Raw genomic sequence first — 18,402 nt, 5'->3', positions numbered from 1 at the left:
AGGCTGTTCACAGACAGACACACACACACACACACACACACACAAACATACAGGGGATATGAATACTGTAGAAAATATCTAAATTTTAACTCTGCCTTAAAACATGTTTTGGGCATAGCACATCATCAGGTAACCTTGAGGGTAAATTTTCCTGTAAGGGTATGAACTATACAAAAAAAACCCAAAATAATCATTTATTTAACTTCGATAGAACAAAGAATATCATGGGACACGTTAATTGAAATTCTCATACTAGCTATGGTTGAAAAGTTATTGCTACTATATGTAGATGTCATGAATACATTTTAAATGCGTTATTCGTCTGTAACTCGCATTACAGTACATACGCGAATTAGTGCTTTTGTTGAAATCATGTCGTTATTTTTATTATTTATTATAGAAATTATGATAATTATTTTTGTTCAGAGAAGTAGAAATTTTATGTAATTTAGGAGATGTATAGACTTTATGATACTGTGAGTGTGAGAATTAAATGTTCAGGTCATATACATTTCGCATGGAAATGCTCAATTGGCAGGGAACACTATGTACATGGCATATATTATACTCCGGATTGTCAAAAACTTATTATATTATTTGTAAAAATAATGCATTTTGAAACATGAAACCAGGTCATTCCTTGTTTTAAAAGAGAATGCACTCTTGAATGTTCTCTAACCTCATAACGTCATAACTTTTGGGCAAACATGCAACAACACCCATACAGATGAACATGATGATAATGATGTGAAAGAAGCAACAAACACCAAGATGTTGAAGATGCAACATCAGATGATGAATGACTGTAACAGAATGCTGCTGATCAATGTTGAAGTGATTTAAAGACCCTTTATTTTGCATATTTTTAATATTTAATAAATCATATATAGGGCATATGGCGATACTTTTTTCATCTTTAAACAGTTAAATATGTAACTGGGGGACTAGCTCAAATGGTAGAGCTCTCACTTAGCATGTGAGAGGTACCGGGATCATTGCCCGGGTATTCCAATCTATTTTTCATAGATTTCAGCAAGGACCAAATAAAATCTAAATCTGGAAAAGAAAGTCTATGCATGCCGAGTAAAGAGCGTTTGACGTGAAATACCTAGGATATATTCTCTTTTTATCATAAATAAGCCATACAACGAACATTTAAAGCAAGGAATGTTTCAAAATGCATTATTTTTACAAAGTCAACAAGGCCATATACATGGCTGCAGTCGCGTGCGTAAATTTGAGTTATTGTTTACTGACCAACCGACCGACCAACTGACCGAAATTGCTGAAAATGTTTAAAAATGTTCACATTTTTAAAAACATTTATATTTTCCCCCAAGTATTAAATAATATCCAGTATTAAATAATATCCAGTGTCAAAATAACGAAAAAATATGAATATGAGTTAGTGTTTACCGACTGACCAACCGACCGAAATTGCTAAAAAGGTTAAAAAATGTTGAAAAATGTTTAAAAACATTTATATTTGCCTACAAGTATTAATATCCAGTGTCAAAATAACGAAAAAATATGAATATGAGTTAGTGTTTACTGACTGACCAACCGACCGAAATTGCTGAAAAAGTTAAAAAATGTTGAAAAACATTTATATTTGCTTACAAGTATTAATATCCAGTGTCAAAATAACGAAAAAATATGAATATGAGTTAGTGTTTACTGACTGACCAACCGACCGAAATTGCTGAAAAGGTTAAAAAATGTTGAAAAATGTTTAAAAACTTTTATATTTGCCTACAAGTATTAATATCCAGTGTCAAAATAATGAAAAAATATGAATATGAGTTAGTGTTTACCGACCGACATAGTGAGCAATAGAGTCGCGTTTGCACGCAACTCAAAGTTGCATATAAATGGTCGCATATGTGCTGTGTACAAAACATGCAGAGTTAAAACTTTGATTTTGATTTTAACTACATTATTCATATCCTCTGCCTATGCAGCTCTTTGATTTTTTAAGTTTTCAATAAATTAACTTACTTCCGAGCATTTGAGGGCAAACTGTTGTATTAGACTAAATAGAAATGTATATGTTCCAAACAATATGACACCAAAAGTAATGCTCTACGACAAATATTTCTTGAGATACGGTAAAGAGATATGAATAGGTCAATAAGAGGTCAATAACCTCACTTCCGGTCATTTTGGGATAAAATATTTCATTACACCAAATAAAAATATGCATGTTCTGAACAATTTGGGCCTAACCTTAATTCTCTATGACAAGCCATTACCGAGATATGATAAGACCAGGTCAAAGGTCAAACTGCCAGAAACTGTAGTAGTGGCCATTTTTTGACAAAATTTTCTGTTAGAGCAAATAGGAATGTATATATTGTGAACTATTTGACACCAAAATCGATACTCTACGACAAGCGGTTACAAAGTTATAGACCAATTTAAAATGGCAGCCATTTTGGACGCCATCTTGGATTTCTCGGAGAGCACAAGGAGGATTTTTTGGGACTTTCAGTATGATGTTCCAATCATAGTTCTCGACCTTTCCTGAAAAAATTAGCTTGTTACCAGAAATTTCCGGGTCTGCCTATACTTATGAACTAATGCTCTTGGACTATTATGTTTCGAATGACCCCCGATTCCATACCCATACTGTACGTTAAAATTGTTGTTTTTTATCACAAATTTTATTCCATATCACTAATTTTGTTCCCTACATGGTGTAAGGGATTCTGTATTACTGCAAATAAATGTTCTAAAAGCAATATCAACTTTTGACAATTTTCTTCAAAGCATTATTCCACAAACCATTAAATTGGATACAACTCCAACCAGAGCCAATGAAAAAAACTTTAATATAGTTCCCACGAGTCACAAAAGAATTTCTAATTTATATAAGAGTTTTCTGTAACCCATTTAATGCCGGGTCGCCAATTAATAGTAGATCATCTGCTGCATAAAGGTGATTTATGAATTGATTTTTCGATTTGTATTTTATCACTATTGTTGATTTGATTAAGCTTGTGACTTAAGTCATTTATCTATTTCCTTGTATTCAAACATTGAACATTCAAATGGTAGTGTTAGGGTATTGTTTATTTTCACATGAGTTTCTAATGATGTAATACATTTTCCCACTTACACCTAGATTAAAACCTTAAAATACAAACAGAAATAAAGACTGAAAAGAATTGCATTTAAAATGTTTTATTCCAAAACAATGTACAGTAGTAAAACATAAAAAACTTCACATATCTGAATTTTCAACATTGAGTTAATTTATATAAATTTCATTTATTTATTGTCTTTTAAAATTATATTTTGCTCATAAAATCCATTGAAATGATTGTAGAGACGAACAACCATGTTTATAGATGCATTGCGTGTAATAGCAAATATTTGTATATTATCTCATGTGGGCTGATTTATAGGTCTATTTTATTGTCTGCTACAAAAACAACTGTGGCTACTTGTAGGCTATAGTGTGGCAGCAAAATTATAAAATAAAGTGCTGAACTTGTCCTATCTTTTGCATTGAAATTTAAGAGTGGGGTGGGGGTGTTGCACCTGCTTCTGTAGAAAATTGAAAACATGATTTGATGACATGAAAACTTTCATATAGGCCAAGTTATTGATGAAGACAGCAGAAATGGCAATTCCAGAAATTGTGAAATCTTGGAAAATGATATACATACTGTAATAGGTTTTACAACAATTGTAGTTAAACAGGTGAAGAGTACTTTCATCTTCACTTTGCTTTATCAAACCAATCAAGTCCTTCAACTACTAAATAGTCTGGCAGCCAAGGGCTTGAAATCTTTTTTTTTTATTTTGATTCTCAATACTATGAGAATAAAGAATTTTTTAACTGGACGGCTGTCAGCATTAAGCAATTTGCATAATTAGCATAAACAAAATGGCCGCTATTTTCATACAAACATGCTATATATCTGGATTTACTGGACACATTGAGTTAATTTTTGTGTCAAATTGTTCACAATGTAGTTTGTATTAGCTATAACAGAAATTGTTTTGTAAAATTGACCGGAAACCCCATTTTTTGCAATTTTGACATTTGACCTATTTTCGCTGTATCGAATTAACAGCAGGTGGGAGGGAATTAAAACTAGGTGCAAATTGTTCTAATTAGTCTAACAAAAGAAAATTGCCAGAAGTGTGGTAATTGACCTTTGGCATAAATTAATAAATTTATTCTATATTTTAAATAATTAATAAATATTTGTCGTAGGTAGCCAATTTTGGTGTTCGCAGTATATATGTTTATACAGTACTGGTCATAATGCATCATTTTTTCAAAAAGTGACCGGAACATGCATTTTTTTGTGTATTAACATTTGACCTGCTTTTCTCATCTAAATGGTTCTATGCACGTTCAGCTTTTTGTACAAAAAAAAAGATGGAGAGAAATACAGTAGTCATAATCAGTCTGTTGATCATTTTCTATTATGATTTTTTACATCATTATAATTCACAGTAAGGTGTGTTATAAAACAAATAATTAATGTTTTGTATTCTCACCATTCAACTCAAAACATTCAAATATTTGTATGTCAATAGTAAATTATTATACCTTTGATGTTTTTTGTTTTGTTTTTTTTAAATCAACTTCCCAATGTAGTCATTAATGGAAGCTGAATCTCTTTCATAAGGCAAGGAGACATCTGCTGTTTTGAATTCTGTAATAATTGCTTTACTGGATGACTGCTTCGTCCCAAGGACCATGAATGTTACTGTGAAAATAGAAAGAAGTCACTAGAAACAATGTTTATTTTTACTTCTAGTACAGTATAACATTCAATCGTAGTAGTGCATTTCAATGGACAAAAGTTAAAGATGTATTGTCCCCCAAAATCATGAAAAATAAAGATTTTTAAAATCGGACTTTGAATAGGCCATTTTGCAGTTTTAATGAAGTTGTTCACTTCCATAAGAAAACAAACGGGGGGAAAAATTATTTCACCTATAAAAAGACAAAATAAACAGTTAAATTACCCAAAAACTCATTGTCTTCCAGACAATTTGACAATTTTTTGCTTTAAATTACATTTTTCTCAAGTAAATAAATTTTTTTCAGACTCAATTTTTTGTGAGAGTGAATAACTATTATGTGACATTAAAATAACATATTCAACAAAAAAATGTAAAAAAATATTTTTTTAGGGGGACAATATATCTTTAAAGGGTATACAGATTTACAAATTGTTGATATGATAATTGATATGGTGTCTGGATGGAATCTAAGCTTCTCTTTTGTAATAGTGAACCTTAATTCAATGACAAACAATGCAGTGCAGCGAAGATAAAACCAACAGAAATAACTGTGCGATAACAATACTTTTGGAACAATATCGAGACAGCAGCACATGTGATCAGCGCAGCTGCAAACAGTAGTGGTACAGGTGGTAAGTACAATACTGTATTCTTGCTTTCTACCTCATGCACGCCGATACTGCCAAACATAAGAATGAGCACTCTTTTACCATTTCCAAACACCAAATGCAGTGATAACACTAGGCTAGGTTATGTTTCTTATTAATTACTATTCGTAAGCTGCTATATAGGCCGACATTTAGGCCGATATAATGTCTGACTCAGAGATTCCATTAGCTCCATTTTATGAAATATTGTGAAGTACATTATGCTAACATTATGTTTTGTTATTTTTTTAGGGATTTTTAATTGTTGTAACAAAGGCTTGTCTGTCCATTCCAACATTATCGAGAACTTGTTTGAATAAGTGTTCGTATTTCTAACACACGCTTCAAGCATTTGTCATCTTGGAAGAATAGCTTTTTCGTCATCCGATCATTATCTACTTCGCTAGTAGTGGGTATTCGACGCTATTCAATTGTTTTTTGACGTTCATTGTGGGGGCGAAATACATTCCCCAATTTGGTTCAACAAATTACACAAGAAACTCAAATCACGAAATAGTTAAAAATGTAATATTGCAAAAATTTAGGGCCGCAAACATTTTTGGCTTTAAAAGTATTCCCCATAAACTGGTGAAAAAACATTAGAGAAAACACTAGCATGTCAAAGCACATAATGGCAAAAGACAAATATTTGAATTAAATCAGAAAAATATACATACTTTTTAGAAGGCTGAAGTCTTATTAACCAAAGCGGAATAAGGAATGTGAATGTGATTATGACTAGCGAAAATAAGAAGGCTGCCATAGAGCTTACTGAATACAAAGCTATTAGTGCGGTAGTAATACTTGATAATGTCATAATAGGTGCCGCACCACGTACATGGACCTACAAGTAGCAAAATAAGAATAAGTAACATTATAAATGTGCACATCAAATAAAATACCAAAATATTAAAAACATTGAAATAAATTATCCACCTGAAATCAAAATAGTATCATTTAAAGTCGTTAGAGGAATTTATGTTGTTTGGAAATTAAGCCACATTTTATTTTTTCTTCTAAACCATGGGCTGTTGCTTTTAATTCCTCCGAAGTGGAGGCTATGTTATAACAGAAAGTTTATAAGAAATATATACAACATACTTGTGTAAATGCAATCAATTAATTTATATCAAATTTGAAACAAACCAGGATAAAAGCATACAATACAAGGTTTATGAAAGCACAAGGCAAATATAAAATCTAAAGTTAAAAGATGTCAAATCATTGACCCATATATAGTAATTATTGTTCTAGAGGTACTACAACTGGTTTATAACTACATGTTACAAATTGTTTACAAATACAGTACCAAGGTTTAGAAAGATAAATCCAATCAACTGGACTTACTTGTTTAATAACAATAACAACGTTTCGTGACCTATCCAGGTCGTTTCATTAGGCCGTTTTATGAAATTGTGCCGTTTGGTCAGTGACCCGTGACAGGGTTGATGAGCTGTTTTAGTAAAACATCTAGGGATTTTGTTGATAGCTAAATCAAGGAAGGTGCTTCGCATTTGACACACACTGCCTGTTTAACACCTCTTTCAAACCATTAGGTTTCCCTTTCTAATATAACATCCTCATTGTTAAAAGTGTGGTTGGCGTTGTTGTGAATAAACTGTAGAATTGATGCAATCAGATGAACTTGGATGTCGATACATGTGTTTAGCTAAGATTTGTTTTGTTTCTCCTATATATACAGTAAGTCATCACAATCTTTATCTTTGCATTGTAAACAATATTGTTTTGCCTGTCCTTTGGAACCTTATCTTTAGGGTGAACCAGTTTCTGCCTAAGAGTATTGCATGGTTTGAAGGAGCATTTTACTAACAACTCCTCAACCCCATCAAACGCCACAATTCCATCATTTGGCCTGATGATACGACCTGGAGAAGTCATGGAATGTTACTGTTTTATTAGATTGATGAATGACAATATCCATATTCGTAATACAGTACCTAGGTTAGGCTGGTAGTGCTCATTCGTACATTTGAGAGAAAACTATTTTGCTGTAAAACTTACCTCCAAAGTTTTGCGTATTTCTGGCCAGAGTGCAAATATCAACAAGGCTAAGGTGACAGTAGCAAAAGCATGCATTCTTGAAGTAAACCTAGAGGCTAGGCAGACAGATGCAAATACTGATGCATTCAATGAAAGTGACCTTGATCTGTTTCAGCGAAAAATACATTTACAGTTAATTTAAAATCAATTTAGAAATCTTTAAACAACAACACAGAATTTACCAATATTTAGGCCACGATCTTGCAGCGGTTACTTACATTGGCTCATTGACTCGATAATTATGAAACAATACATTGCTTAGCAACATAAACACCTGAAACACAAACGTTTACTGTTTCAGTCTCTCATACAGTAATTATATTAAATCACTTATCATGATTTCCTGATTTATTCTTTCACTATTTTACAAATGATTAAACGTGGTTTTGGTACGATCAATATCAATTAGAAGTGATCTTACTTACTGTCATAGCATATATTGTGTCTGTACTTATGGTTTCTGTTAGTGTTTGAAGAACGGGAGATAGCCCAAAAGCTAAGGTCAAGAAAATCAGCATTGTTTGAATATCTCTACCTATAAAAACAAATTAAATGTAAGTTTTATTATTTGAAAGCACTGTATTACAAATCAAAAACACATCTGCTGTATGATATTTGTTTATTTTATCAATTAAATTAAATTCAATTCAATTTATTCCGGATTTTACAAAACAAACAATAACACATACATCACATGCTAGACCCGGGGGACTCTTACAGATTCTAGATATATTAAATGGTTACAGCATATAAATATACAATATACAGAAAATAATAATAATTACATCATAAGCATTTCTCCTCTGTTCTTGGTGGTCAAAATTTGTCGCATTTCTGAATTCACCCACATTTAGCTAGTATATTTCAGATGTATCCAAGTTTTCACATTTTATTGCAAATTATATGGTTAATTTAAAATGAGTTGATGTATAACATACAGTGCATACAACGAAAGCCTAGCGTATTAACAATGTTCACAACTTATGCCCATGACCGATTTACAAAAATAGTTTGAAGTTTTCAAAGTGGGTAGCCTATCTGGTGCATTGTTCAATAACACTAATATTCCAAGACCAAATCTACCCATCTCCTACTTGGGTATGTCAATTGAGTCAATATGAAGATGAAGTTACTAAAAACCATATTTCCCACTAAATAAAACAATTTTACAAATGTTGTAAATGATGATAAAACAGTCACCAAATTTATTCTATATTTTAGTAACAAGACCCTGAAAGATAATGAAGCGTGGATGGCGCTCAAGTAAACTTTCTGGATCTTTTCCACATAGTACTAAGTATGGACATGGAGAAGAATTTCTCTTGAGAGATGCATCCTAGTCTATAAAGCCCAGATAGTGTCATGCTATACAATTGTAGTAGTGTAGCTGGTCTCTACCTGGTCATTTATTTGGCGCATTCCACAAGCAATGTTTCAATGCGCTGTGGACTTGCCTCTCTCATAAGGGTTACGTCATATCGGTGCTATTTCGTCTGTTCATCACAGTGACTATGAGCTTGTACACCGGAGTATTTCTCAAACTGCTAATAACATTATTATTATGTTTTTATCATATTACCATATCTATTCGAACAAATGCCTTTATTGTTCAGGATTGATTTTAGAGAGGCCTTTATTTGAGTGGGTATTTATTCAAATAAATATGGTAACCTGCTTTTCTACATACCCATATATTTTCCTTTTTTTTCAATGATACTGCGTGATGCATAGCAGACCAAAACAATACAAACCAATATTAAAATTAAATAATTGGGATCTAGCAGGCCAGAATCCATGTAGATGAAAAGAACCACAAATAAACACACACTGAAAGAAAACAAAACTTTAATAAATAGAAGTTGTGTTTACACACACTAGAGGTAATTCTGTTCTATGTACACCTTAAGCAGATCCAATGTGCTAGTGATATAACTTTGATGTACCAAACCCTGATACATTTCAGAGATAATAGGGAGGTTTCGCAACCTTACGAATACGATAACGAAAACGTCACACATTTGTGAAACTTTTGAGCTGATCCCCATTTCATATTCGTAAAGCGTATTCGTGTTGACGAATATCACCAATCATATTCGTAACTACAAAACGAGTATAGTTTTTGATCTATTTTGCACATTTTGCATTTGATTCAGGAATGATTCATGATTATAATATAATTATACTTTTATTGAAAGTAAATTACTAAAGTAAGTTACTAAAATGCCAGGTCAATTTTGATAAATAGCAGTTTTTAAAGTCCTCACTCGCTTTGATGTTACGCTAGGCCTAGGCAGCCAAGCACCAAGCAACACGTACCTGCGCTTCGCTCAAATTTACCGCAGACATATTTTGGACGGCGCCCTCAATATTTCGTTGCCATGCGAAACAGATTTTTACTGGCTTACGAAAAACGAATACGTGTGCGTGACGTATCCGTTTTCGTTATCGTATTCGTAAGATTGCGAAACCTTCCTATTAGTAATAGTAAATACTAATTCAAACAAGCAAAAGATACATTTTTCGCAAAAAAAGAAAAACTGTGTGAAGAAAGAGATTAATTTGTATGAAAAAGAGGAAAACAGAAACTACACTCTTTTTTAAAAAAACAAGGTGATTATGGAAGTTTCCATACAAAAACGGATTTTGAAAAATCTGCATAAATGATGTAAAGTATTCCACAATTGAAGCACTTTTAAATAAAATATTTTTCTGCCTAGTATTATAAATGTTTACTTGGGAAAGTGTAAAAAGTTCCTGTAAAGTTTATGGTAACAATTTATGTAATTTAAACATAAAAATTGCTGTTTTAATTTATAAAAAATATAGATCTAATATAATTTAAATTTAATAATAATAATAATAATAATTTTAAATAATTGTTTCATTATGCAACCTCCCATCAGGGTATATCAAATATTTACTGGTGTATATGAACTTCACGCTTCCTGACCTAATAATTGTTCAGGTTACCTGCAAAGTTGTTGAGTTATCATTCCAGTTTCTTGTACAATGTTCCAGTATTGATATGTTTTAATGTTCACTGTGAAAATCAAGATTGATGTTAAAGAAACTGCTCAAGGATTAGATGTTCTACCCCACTGTAAATAAAAAATGCTTAAGCCTTTAAAATTAACTTAATAGTTTTTAGCAGCTTTGGTCTCTTTACTATATTTCAGAGGTTCAGCTGAGGTTTAAACCTTCCTAGTACTATTCCGGTCATTCTGGACAACCCAAGTATGCCCCACCTCCTTTTTTGTGTGTGTCTATGATGTTGTTTGTAGTAATGATATTTTATATAATGTTTTCAAACCTAGGTGCCCAGAAATTGCACTTGAACATTGATATATGACACAAAATTATAAGATGACAGGACCAGTCCACCATGGTTGGGGATGAGCTAAGAAAATTTTGAAAAATAGGAGGGCAATTCCATTGTTATGGATGTACAGTTTGAAGACTTTTGTAAACTGTATTTTGAAAAGTAAAGTAATATATAATGCGATGAAAATTTCTTAACTTATTAAATTAATCCTCCAAATTTCATTCAGGAAGAACAAACCATTGTTGAGAAAATTGCTAAAAACTGTGTTATGGACGTACGTGATAGAAATTGATTTTTCTAACCAGTTAGATTTAAATCTACATTCCATCAAATGTTTTTAGTCGCGTGCAAACGCTACTCTACAGCTCACTATGTCGGTCGGTTGGTCAGTAAAAACTAACTCAAATTTGTGCACGCGACTGCAGCCATGTATATATGGCCTTGTTTGTTAGGGCAAACTAAAGATGTCTTTATTTTCATCTTGATTGAAATATATATTTATACTGGGAGACCTCTTCTGTCAAAGACTGGTCTCCCAGAGGGCCCAGCAGGTAACCCCTACTCGTCTCGAAAGATGTACTAGGTTCTTTAAAGTGCACACGAGCCAGATGTGTACACTGGACCTACGGTTTATAGTCCTTATCCGAGAAGACTCGTTCTACCACCAGAACTATGGAGTAAGTGAGCCTCGAACCCATGCCGATGTTATGGCTACGTAATTACGGTTCCACTTATCTTAATTAAAAACACATAACATTTTTAAATTATAATAGTATTTGACTATGTAAATGCATTTTCAAGGCAGGATTTGTATTCATTCACTGTTATGGATGTACAGAATTTCTGTTATGGACGTACACTATCAATGCATTTGCATATGGACAACGATGCTTGTGTGTAAGTTTGACATACAAGCTGTATTTAAATGGTTAAAAACATGAGAACTATTGTGGTTTAAAGATTTTCATTTCATTATAATTCAAATATTCATTAAACAGTTATATTAAACTTTTCTATTAAACACGAACATTAAATTTATAATAGAAAAGTTTTGAGTTGATTATTAAAGGGGGGTTCCGGGTTTAAAATGAATAGTAAAAAATGTAAAATATATTTGCTTGTCTCTTAAACGGTAAAAGTTATAATTTATATAAGCGCCCAGTGAAGCAGAACGAAGGCTGTGAAATGAGGCCAGATTACAAGTGCAGCTACGGCGATATGACACTGTGTTACAGAATAGGAAATTCGTGAAATGGTCAATCTTCCGACGACTCGTTATCATTAACCATATCAATTACTTTTGTAAAATTATACTTATCTGATGTAATTTTAGTCGGTCTTCCCATTTATAAAGTCAATTTTCTATGAAAATTCATCAAAACAGTGAAAAATTAGATATGTTTGCGCTTTACGTTTGCCGATTTTCGCACTGACTTAGGGAAAGCCTTCAAAATCAATGAAGCGTAACGTATACATTCCTGCTGAGCGAGGAGAGCGAGACGACGATACACGTGCTCTCTCTGCCCATGCCTGGCATCGTCACGTGATAAGCAGATACAGTATACAATACCAAACTGGTCGGGTCGAGTATACCCCGTCTATAATCACAACATGAACGATGTACAGTATTTGATTGAAGGTCGACTCGACCTACCGGAATGGTATAGATAATATAGCTCGAATGAGAGAGTTGGAATATTTGTAAACATAAGTATTGCTAATTTTAACAAGTGTAGCCTATAGTAAAAGGCCTGGTAGTATCAATTCGCATAGGGTCTACTACACTAGCTAGCTCAATTTTTAACTGGGCCGGATCGGCTAGGTCTCCTTCCTACTACCTGGTCTACTTGCTTGATGCAGTATCCGCTTTTTTGGAGAGTAAACTAGGCTTATTTTTTAGGCCTACTTAGACGATCGGGACACCATACATGCGGACGGCGATCGGACCTTGTTTTGCCTCAATATTTACAGCCGATTTTGTAGAATGTTTTAGGTTTAGATTGTTTAGGAGTTTGGTTGATAGGATGGGTTTGGAATCCACTGAGTTTTGTTATTTATGGGCCAATCGTTTAGTAGTAGGCTAGCTAGGCCCATGATGGGCCCCAATGTTTTAACGTAGCCATCGTGGCATGGAATCCCTAGTCAGGGGTCAGAATGGCTCTCACCCATGAAAAAAATGATTTAGGCTAGGCCTAGCCTAGTACGTGAAGCCGATCTGTACTATTCGAGGTATAAAAATAGTAATTTAATAGTATATAATTTATGACTCCGTAATCTGTACTAAATTTTGTATTTCATTAAATGTCAAATAAATATATGCTGCTACTGTTATTATTACACTTTAGACCTAGCTTAGAAAATCTACAAAAAATGTATTTCACAATGATCGGGTGGTCCTCGTTTGACAGGGGGAGAGAGATGTAAATTAGTTGACAAACACACCGTACATGACGTCGCGAGTTTGGAATCCACTGATGGCGTGACTTTGTGAATATCTCATGAATATTAATGAGCTTCCCTAAGCTGCTGAAAAACAGACTTTCCATGAATTTACCCTAAAATGTATATGAAATTTAATTTTTTTAATTTCTCGTTATTACTTCTTCATTCTGACATGTCTATATTGTTATAATATTTTTTATTTAATACCGTAAATAAACGATATTTAAAAGCAATTTAAAACCCAGAATCCCCCTTTAAGTCCACTATTTTTAGGGTGGTTATCATTTGACAAATGGAAAATGGTTGAAGCCAGAGAAAATTCATTTCGGAATAAAAATAAGTTCAATATTGTTAAATTATATTGCCTTAAAATTTACCATAAACAATTTGTATCTGCCTGAGATAATTTCTCAAAAAATCATAAAAATCAACTCATGCTCCCAAATAATAGGCCTACAGTATCTGGTGGCGAGTAGTATTATGTATCTGATTAAAATGGACTTGAGACTAATAATATAGAAGATTGTTATTATATTATTGTTATTGAATTGTTTTTATTGATTTTACGAATTTCGCATATTTAAAGTGGAGCTCCACCCAGAAAATTGCTATTTTTCATACATTTCAACTATTCTTTAAAAATATCATCCCTCATACTTAATATTTTTTTCGAAAATTTGTTCAATGAGTATGATTTTCTTGAAAATCACGCCTTTTTGCGTTTTGGGGGGATACCTTGTAATTTCCTATTCTTTTACATGCAAAAGGGGGGTATATTTGAATATTCCTAAAAAATTTATTTCTTCACTAAAAAAAAAATATAAAATGTTTTTATATGTAATTTTTCCAGATCTTTTTATTTCTGGTATTGTTATTGCGTATACATCGCGCAATTTCGCGTAAATAGACACTTTCCCCCGTTGGGTCCAATTGGGTTTTTTACTTTGCTAGGGAGTATGATCACGTGACATTTCTCACGACATTTTTCACACTGCAGCTGGCGATCTGTTATTGTCGCGATGTTATTTTTGACGGGCGAAAAGTATATTAAAACATTCTGGATGTGACCCTATCATGTTTCACAGTGTAATAAGTGATTATGAGATTATTACTAAAATGTCAAATTTAACGAGATTTGAGAAAGACGTGGCTATATATTCAATAAAGCTAGGCCTAGGCCTACTAGAGTCTAGGTATGTAACGATGCTGCTTGGCCTCTAGCTGGCTGCCTGATAGCCTTATACACTACTCAGCAGTGAAGTTTGTTCTGGCACCCAATCTCGGCCTACCCATGATAGGGTGCCTGAATAGTTGCTTTTCAGTCAGACATAAGCTTCCACATCCGTTACTATTCTTTACTATTCTGAGCAATACCAGTCTTGTTTTGTAGAGAATTTTGTGTTTCACAATTCTTAATGTGCGAGAAAACCCAGGAACGATAAATGGGACGAAACGACCAAGCATTTTCGAACCCATGACTACAGTCCTACCTAGACATGAATTCAAGCCTAGCTAGCTAGGCTGAGCAGACGATTTAGCTAGGCCTAGCTTAAAATTAATAAGCAATTTGATTAAGATTATTATGCTGTTGTTGTACAGTGCAAATCATGATGTTACATGTAAATTATGCTGACATTTTTATCGGAAATATTACTTAGGCCTAAACAAATCGTATTAATTGTGTGTATAAATAGGGAGTTGTAAAAATTATTTTACAACTCCCTGGTATAAAATTGATTCGCCATTTTCCCAACACATAATTTACCAAAAGGGAGACATTTCACCAACGCGTTCACCGGCGACTAAAACGCGTCAGTCGCTAAGTGTAACACATTTTGCGACGTATTGTAAACTAATAACCCCTAAGTTACTGAAAAAGTGTAATGTAGTAAAAAACACTATTTTCTGACCGATTTTTTAGAAATTAGTTTTTGGAAAATATTGCCATATCTTCCCTGTTTTTTGTATGTAATCACTTTCAATTAAACATACTTAAACATAATATAAGCTGAGAAAGTCTGAGTGTAGCTCCACTTTAACATAGATCGAAAACCAAATAACATTTTAAATTGAAACTTAGCAAAAGTGTAATTTATATCATGCGCTAACTTTCTGTTGAAAAAAAATGGCATGTTTCACAGACAGTTACACGCACGCGGCATGCACATTTAAAAATTGAAAATGCGAAAACAAAATTTACATGACATTTTGAAAGTTTTTCCTTAGACTTTAATATAGGCCACCATAAGTATCATACTGTATTCCTACCTACCGTTCTTCTCCATTTCATGAAGGAAACTCGTTTGAACATAGTTATCAGGAAAACATTGATTTATGTAAAGCACTTTCTTCCAGTTTTTTTCTCTCTCCATTAGGAATCACCTCTATAGAAAAGATAAAAAGGTTTGTATTGTACTGTCAACTAATGTTTGGGGCATAAAGGAAATGATGTTTGTGGGTTGTCAAAATACTGATTAGGTTTATTTTGAAACTGAAGACTGCCCTCTGTAATAAGTGATGTTTTGTGGCGAATAAGTTGATGATTGACATTTTTTTAGAATGAAAAATTTAACAATATTTAAACTTATTTCTAGAAATAAAAATATCTATAATATATTAGCACTAAGGCAAAATTTGTTCCTCAATCTCTTCTTAAACCACAAGTCCGATATTAACGCCGCTCGAGCTGGGGTACCTTTTAATACCCCTTTATGCATTAGTCTATATTAGAACGGCAAATTTGTACGAAAAATGTGCTTTTTAGACCAATTTCTTTGCCACTACCAAACCTTGCGATCGGTAATCCTCAGCCATTTTCCTACGTCACAATTTGGTCAAACAGGTCATTAGCAAAATATCGAGACAGCATGCAGCACATGTGTGATTAGCGCAATGCTGCCGTACACCATTTCAATTGAATCTCACAGGTGGTAAGTACAATACTGACATATTGTATTCTTGCTCATGTTTCTACCTCATGCACGCTGTTCCTGCTAAACATAAGATGTAATCGATAATTAAGGAGATTTATGAAGAAACCACTGCTTAGCCATATATTAAAAACATGTTTGTTGTACTTGAGACCACAAGAGACGGTAAAAATATACATGGTCAAATGCATAATTTAATATTCTATAGATTAACGCAATTTTTAATGGTAGGAGGTGGCAGGCCAATATGATAATTCAAATATAAAAATTGCATATTTTATTAATATTACCAACTACTTAAAATTACCAGTCATAAGAAAGTGAACTTTTTGTAGTCCGATTGTGATGAAATTAAAACAGAATTGTTCAGCAATATATTGTTTTTGTCAATTAATCGACGCAGACATGTCAATAGAACATTCAGACTGCGCATACGATTTCTACATGGCTACATTTTGTTCTAAACAATTGTAACAGTTGATTCGAAGCGTTCTATAGAGGGCTGCGGTTAGAAACACGGAGTTCAATGAGCGTGTTTGTTTGATTGGCAGCAGTGCTGTAGTATAGGAAAGCACGTTGGAAAATCGTTTGATGTCATCGTCGATGCACCTTCTATTCCTTAATCCATGCTGCTAGTAAGTTGAATAAGTTTTAATAAATAACATGGAGGTCTTAGTAGTAGTAGCCTAGCTAGGCCTAGCATTCTCTAGCTAGACCTAGGCCTAGTACTAGTAGGTAGGCCGCCTAGCTAGCTAGTCTAGACTAGTAAAGGGCAGACCTAGCCTAGGCCTAGCTAGTTTAGGCATAGGCTAGGCCTAATGTAACACTCTGCTCTGATTACACTACTAGGCATAGGCCTACCATTTAGCTAGGCATTAATCATGACATTAGCCTAGCTAGTAGGAGGAGGTGCTAAATAAAGTAGCTGTTTTACATGGTTTGACCACTCAAAAAGAAAAACATACTGTTTATAGCTATCATTCATAACACGAGGAGATCCATACACGACTTAATTATTTATTAAGAGCTCTCTATATGAACTTAAATTAATCAGATCAAACTTGTGGTGCACCCTGCTATCTTGGGCATTATGGCATAGCCTATGACCGTTTCGGCCACAGACTGGAGCTATATTGTGTAGTCGTTTTTTGATAACTGAGAGCTATCAGTGTGTATCATCCTCGTATATAATTGTTTCTTAGTTGTAATAAAGATCACATTATTATAACTTCTAGCATGTTATTATAATATATAAATTTATAGGTAGCAAAACTAATATTTTTATTTAAAAAAAAATTCGATAAGTATTTTAATAACACTGAAACAACATTCTTAATATAACAAATGATATGTAGTACTACTAAATCAATGTCTAATTGCATAGGACTATGTGTACAGTATTATGATCAGTGTAGTTACAATTTGATAACTGAGCACGCATCTTTTAATATCTACCTCATCAATAATTAGCATTGATATCATATATCACATTGTTGGATATGATCAGTGTAGTCAGAATTTGATAACTGAGCACCCATCTTTTAATATCTACCTCATCAATAATTATTATTAATAATCTATATCACATTGTTGGATATGATCAGTGTAGTCATAATTTGATAACTGAGCACGAATCTTTTAATATCTACCTCATCAATAATTATTATTAATATCATATATCACATTGTTGGATATGATCAGTGTAGTCATAGTTTGATAACTGAGCACGCATCTTTTAATATCTACCTCATCAATAATTATTAATAATCTATATCACATTGTTCGATATGATCAGTGTAGTCAGAATTTGATAACTGAGCACGCATCTTTTAATATCTACCTCATCAATAAATATTATTAATAATCTATATCACATTGTTCGATATGATCAGTGTAGTCAGAATTTGATAACTGAGCACGCATCTTTTAATATCTACATCATCAATAATTATTATTAATAATCTATATGACATTGTTGGATATGATCAGTGTAGTCAGAATTTGATAACTGAGCACGCATCTTTTAATATCTACCTCATTAATAATTATTATTAATAATCTATATCACATTGTGGGATATGATCAGTGTAGTCAGAATTTGATAACTGAGCACGCATCTTTTAATATCTACCTCATCAATAATTATTATTGATAATCTATATCACATTGTTCGATATGATCAGTGTAGTCCTAATTTGATAACTGAGCACGCATCTTTTAATATCTACCTCAT

At 33.0% G+C, this 18,402-nt stretch overlaps 1 protein-coding gene across 2 annotated transcripts; it reads right to left on the bottom strand.

Moving 5' to 3' along the window:
- Positions 1-3,579: 3,579 nt before the first annotated feature.
- On the bottom strand, positions 3,580-17,304 carry LOC144838048 (phosphatidylinositol N-acetylglucosaminyltransferase subunit C-like). Of its 2 annotated transcripts, XM_078693406.1 has the most exons (9): positions 17,135-17,304; positions 15,512-15,623; positions 10,446-10,515; positions 9,163-9,302; positions 7,901-8,010; positions 7,694-7,749; positions 7,437-7,581; positions 6,092-6,258; positions 3,580-4,727 (listed from the first exon to the last, which is right to left on the bottom strand). In XM_078693406.1, the coding sequence occupies exons 2-9, from the start codon at positions 15,609-15,611 to the stop codon at positions 4,688-4,690; spliced, it is 828 nt and encodes a 275-aa protein (XP_078549532.1). In that variant the 5' UTR covers positions 15,612-15,623; positions 17,135-17,304; the 3' UTR covers positions 3,580-4,687. The 2 variants fall into 2 exon arrangements, with proteins under 2 accessions (XP_078549532.1, XP_078549533.1); XM_078693407.1 differs by lacking the exon at positions 17,135-17,304 and having other exon boundaries at positions 15,512-16,558.
- Between the last annotated feature and the right edge of the window lie 1,098 nt (positions 17,305-18,402).

The sequence above is a fragment of the Antedon bifida genome, chromosome 3 (assembly GCF_963402885.1).
Source record: "Antedon bifida chromosome 3, ecAntBifi1.1, whole genome shotgun sequence".
In the NCBI taxonomy this organism is placed as follows: domain Eukaryota; kingdom Metazoa; phylum Echinodermata; class Crinoidea; order Comatulida; family Antedonidae; genus Antedon; species Antedon bifida.
Note: the sequence above shows the minus strand (reverse complement) of the source record. Positions and strands in the feature narration are given on the sequence as shown.